General features: G+C 43.7%; 2 protein-coding genes across 2 annotated transcripts; both read left to right on the top strand.

Moving 5' to 3' along the window:
- Window positions 1–1,596: 1,596 nt before the first annotated feature.
- On the top strand, window positions 1,597–2,151 carry LOC120838329. The gene has a single exon (XM_040208189.1). The coding sequence runs from the start codon at window positions 1,597–1,599 to the stop codon at window positions 2,149–2,151; it is 555 nt and encodes a 184-aa protein (XP_040064123.1).
- A 226-nt stretch (window positions 2,152–2,377) lies between these two features.
- LOC120838328 lies at window positions 2,378–2,896 on the top strand (the record flags this gene model as incomplete). Its single annotated transcript, XM_040208188.1, has 1 exon — window positions 2,378–2,896. A coding segment is annotated over exon 1 (519 nt), but the record flags the coding sequence as incomplete, so codon positions are not given.
- Window positions 2,897–3,209: the final 313 nt, after the last annotated feature.

The raw sequence follows: 3,209 nt of genomic DNA, 5'->3' as shown, positions 1-3,209 counted from the left end.
GAAGGTTCGATTCTCATTTAATGCTAAATTCGAAAAAAAAAAACTTCGAAGATTTTGAATTTTTTTCTAGTCCAAGTTTTCAAAGTTCGAAGTCCGGTTTTCAAGTCCCTCCACAGTTTGTTTCAAATAACGTTTTCACGACTCACTGGTTTTCACAAAATCAAGTTTAGAGAAGTTAGGGTGTGACATCTAGATTCTGCCAAGTTGGTCAGGCAATTAAATGAGACGAAGAGTGTCCCGGTTGTGCTGGAATATTTGCCAGTGCAGAGTGACGTGTGACCATGGATCAGTAATTGTGACCGCCAGCCCGGGGTGGGGGGGGGGGGGGGGGGGTTTAACCTGCATCACGCAGTAGTGATCACACGAACACACTGTTTTACAAGACTCATCCAGTTCGAAACGGCCAGGGATGAGCAGGAGGTTGAGGCTCAGAAAAAACTTGAAGCGACCTGGCAAACTACCTCGCCACCCCTTGCACGCTGATAGCAATCCGATCGAGCGCCGCCCGAGTGACGCTGGCATATCGTAAGTTAAGTTTGTAATTGTCCTGGAGGTTTATCTTCTGGGACGGAGGAATCGCCTCGCAAAAAGCCGACACAACTCGAGGTCGAGAAGCGTTCTACCATACAAGTGGCGTCGGAAGAGGAAAAACGGGGGGTAAGAGGGTATAGCGGGGGGGGGGGGGGGGGGGGGGGGGGCTTTAGTTCCCTTTTCCCCTTCGAGGTATTTCAGACTGTTAAAGAAAACAATACGGGGAAAGAGGGCGTGGTCGAGCTTATTTTAAACTGAAATTATTTATGCATATGTATAGCTACTGTCGCTCTTCACTGCATAAAAGATTGCGTAGATGGTCATTGTTAGAAACGCGTTGTCAGGGCACTACTCGTCACATGCTTAGTGGTTCGGAAGTTCAAAGCTATGTCTTTTTGACCTAGTCAAAAAGGGCAAGTCAACGGGCGCAAGCAACGGACTTCGGGGCAAGCGACAGCAGCGGCTGAAGCGACACCAAGCCACTAGAAGCTACAAAAGGAGCTGCGCAGGAATGACGGATAGCAGTCAGCGACAGGGCTCTCTGGCAAGACGATAATCATCTGATTCTGCAGGTAGGAAAAGTACCCCTTTTTTTTCAACTTGTGTCTTAAAATCCCTGTCGCTGACTACTTTCCAAAAAGTGTTACTGAGATGGCTAAACACAAAGACGATGATGATTTCTGCTTCCGTTGTAAGGGGCAAATCGACGATGATGACGGTGTTTTGGAGTGTAGCGAATGTCGCTTTCGCTACCATATTGGTACCTGTGCAGGCGTAACCGAGAAGTCCCTCCGGGGAAAAAAGCCAGGGTTTAAAGAGACTTGGAAATGCCAAACGTGTCTGAGTGCTAGAGCAAGAACTCGCAGCGCTCTGGAAGATGGACAGTCAAAAGATGAATCGCCAGATGTTCAACAGCAACTGACCCGTATAATAATGGGCATGTTAACAATACTCGCGCCACTAAAGCAACAAGTGGATGAGCTGGTGGGCATGAAACAAACTGTGATGGACATTGAGAAATCGGTGCAAGCAATGTCCGACAACTACGATGAAGTCTTATGAAAAATGAAAGAGCATGACAGCGAAATAAAAGAACTGAGGAAAAAGGTGAATCAACTAGAACAAGAACGGAAAACGGACGAAACTACCCAACTAAAAAAAGAACTAAACAAATTGGAACAATACGGGCGAAGGAATAATCTTGAAGTGAACGGTCTTGTAGAAACTATCAATGAAAATTTGCTCGAAAAGCTTAACAAAATCGCGGATCAGATAGAAGTTCCGCCCCTAACGAAAGATAGCGTAGAGGCAATGCACCGCGTTCCAACTAGGACAAAGAAGACGCCTATGGTGATTGTGCGCTTTGTGAACAGAAATGAGCGAAATGCATGGCTTCAAAACAAGCAAAAGTTAAGGTCGGAAGCCGATGATGGCAACGTGTACCTGCAAGAGAACATGACGGCGTCGAACCGGAAGTTGTTCTCCGATGTTAGAACAAAGGCGAAGCACCTCAGCTACAAGTTTATTTGGCACAAGGAAGGTTGTTCATACGTGAGGAAACAAGAAGGCGCACCGACAATTCGGATTGAGCAAGAAGGCGATCTTGAAAAAATTAAATAGGAACTACCAGCGCTAAACATCTTTGTTTTATTAGTTCTTGCAAAATGAAACCCGAAAGTTTACTTGCCGCGTGGCAGAAAAACAATCTGGGTACGGCTATTGCGACGGCGTTATCTTCAAAAGTCACTTTAACGATGATAAAGACTGGCATTTTTGCAGGATCTGATACGCGAATTTCTATCTTAGGGCGGTCAATGATAATATCCTCTGTTCTTTTTATTTTTTTATGGCAATTGACGCGTTCGTTCTTCCGCAAGACTTGATAACCTATCTTGGTGCGGATTATATTTCACACATGACCTGTTTTCATTTAAATGTTCGGTCTGCGAAAAGCGAAGCTGTAGATCTTGAGCTACTTTTCGATCAATTTGGTTTTTCTTTCGATGTCATCATGCTTACAGAAACCTGGTACACTGAAGAGACTGACGTACTACAACTCCCTACATACCGCTCTTTTTACATAAATCGTAAAGAGAAACGTGGTGGTGGCTTAGCCATTTTGACAAAAAGTGTTTCTGGTGAAGTAATAGGTGATTATAGTTGCATCACTCAAGATTACGAAATGATGTGTATACGCAATAACCAGAATATCTTTGCTGTGGTGTACCGGCCACCAAACGGCAACATTGAATCGTTTTTAAAATTTTTTGAGTCTTTTTTGGTTTTTGTTAATGAAGAAAAATGTAATGTAATTTGTGGTGGCGACTTTAATATTGATATGAGCGCGGAAACCGTAGCTAAAAAAAGTTTAGATTCGCTAATCAGGACATATGGTTGTGCAAATGTTATTAATAGACCTACACGTGTTACTCTCCAATCTGAAACATTAATTGATTTGTTTATTTCAAACAGCTCAGTCGATTATATAAAAGCTGGCGTCATTGCTTGCGATCTGAGGGACCACCTCCCAATATTCATTTCTCTCAAAGGTTTCCCGAAAAAAAATTGTAGGACAGAGCGGACATTAGTACAAAAAATAACTTTAGATCGACTCAACGCTTTTCAGACCGCTGTTTCAAATACAAATTGGAGCCGGGTACTGTGTGAGGATAGTGCTG

Source organism: Ixodes scapularis, unplaced genomic scaffold, assembly GCF_016920785.2.
Source record: "Ixodes scapularis isolate PalLabHiFi unplaced genomic scaffold, ASM1692078v2 PGA_scaffold1__304_contigs__length_218370807, whole genome shotgun sequence".
Lineage (NCBI taxonomy): Eukaryota > Metazoa > Arthropoda > Arachnida > Ixodida > Ixodidae > Ixodes > Ixodes scapularis.
This window is presented reverse-complemented; position numbering and strand designations above follow the sequence as displayed.

Excerpts from the sequence above, each read along its gene's own strand:
- LOC120838329 (XM_040208189.1), top strand. The coding sequence starts at position 1,597 with ATGAAAGAGCATGACAGCGAAATAAAAGAACTGAGGAAAAAGGTGAAT.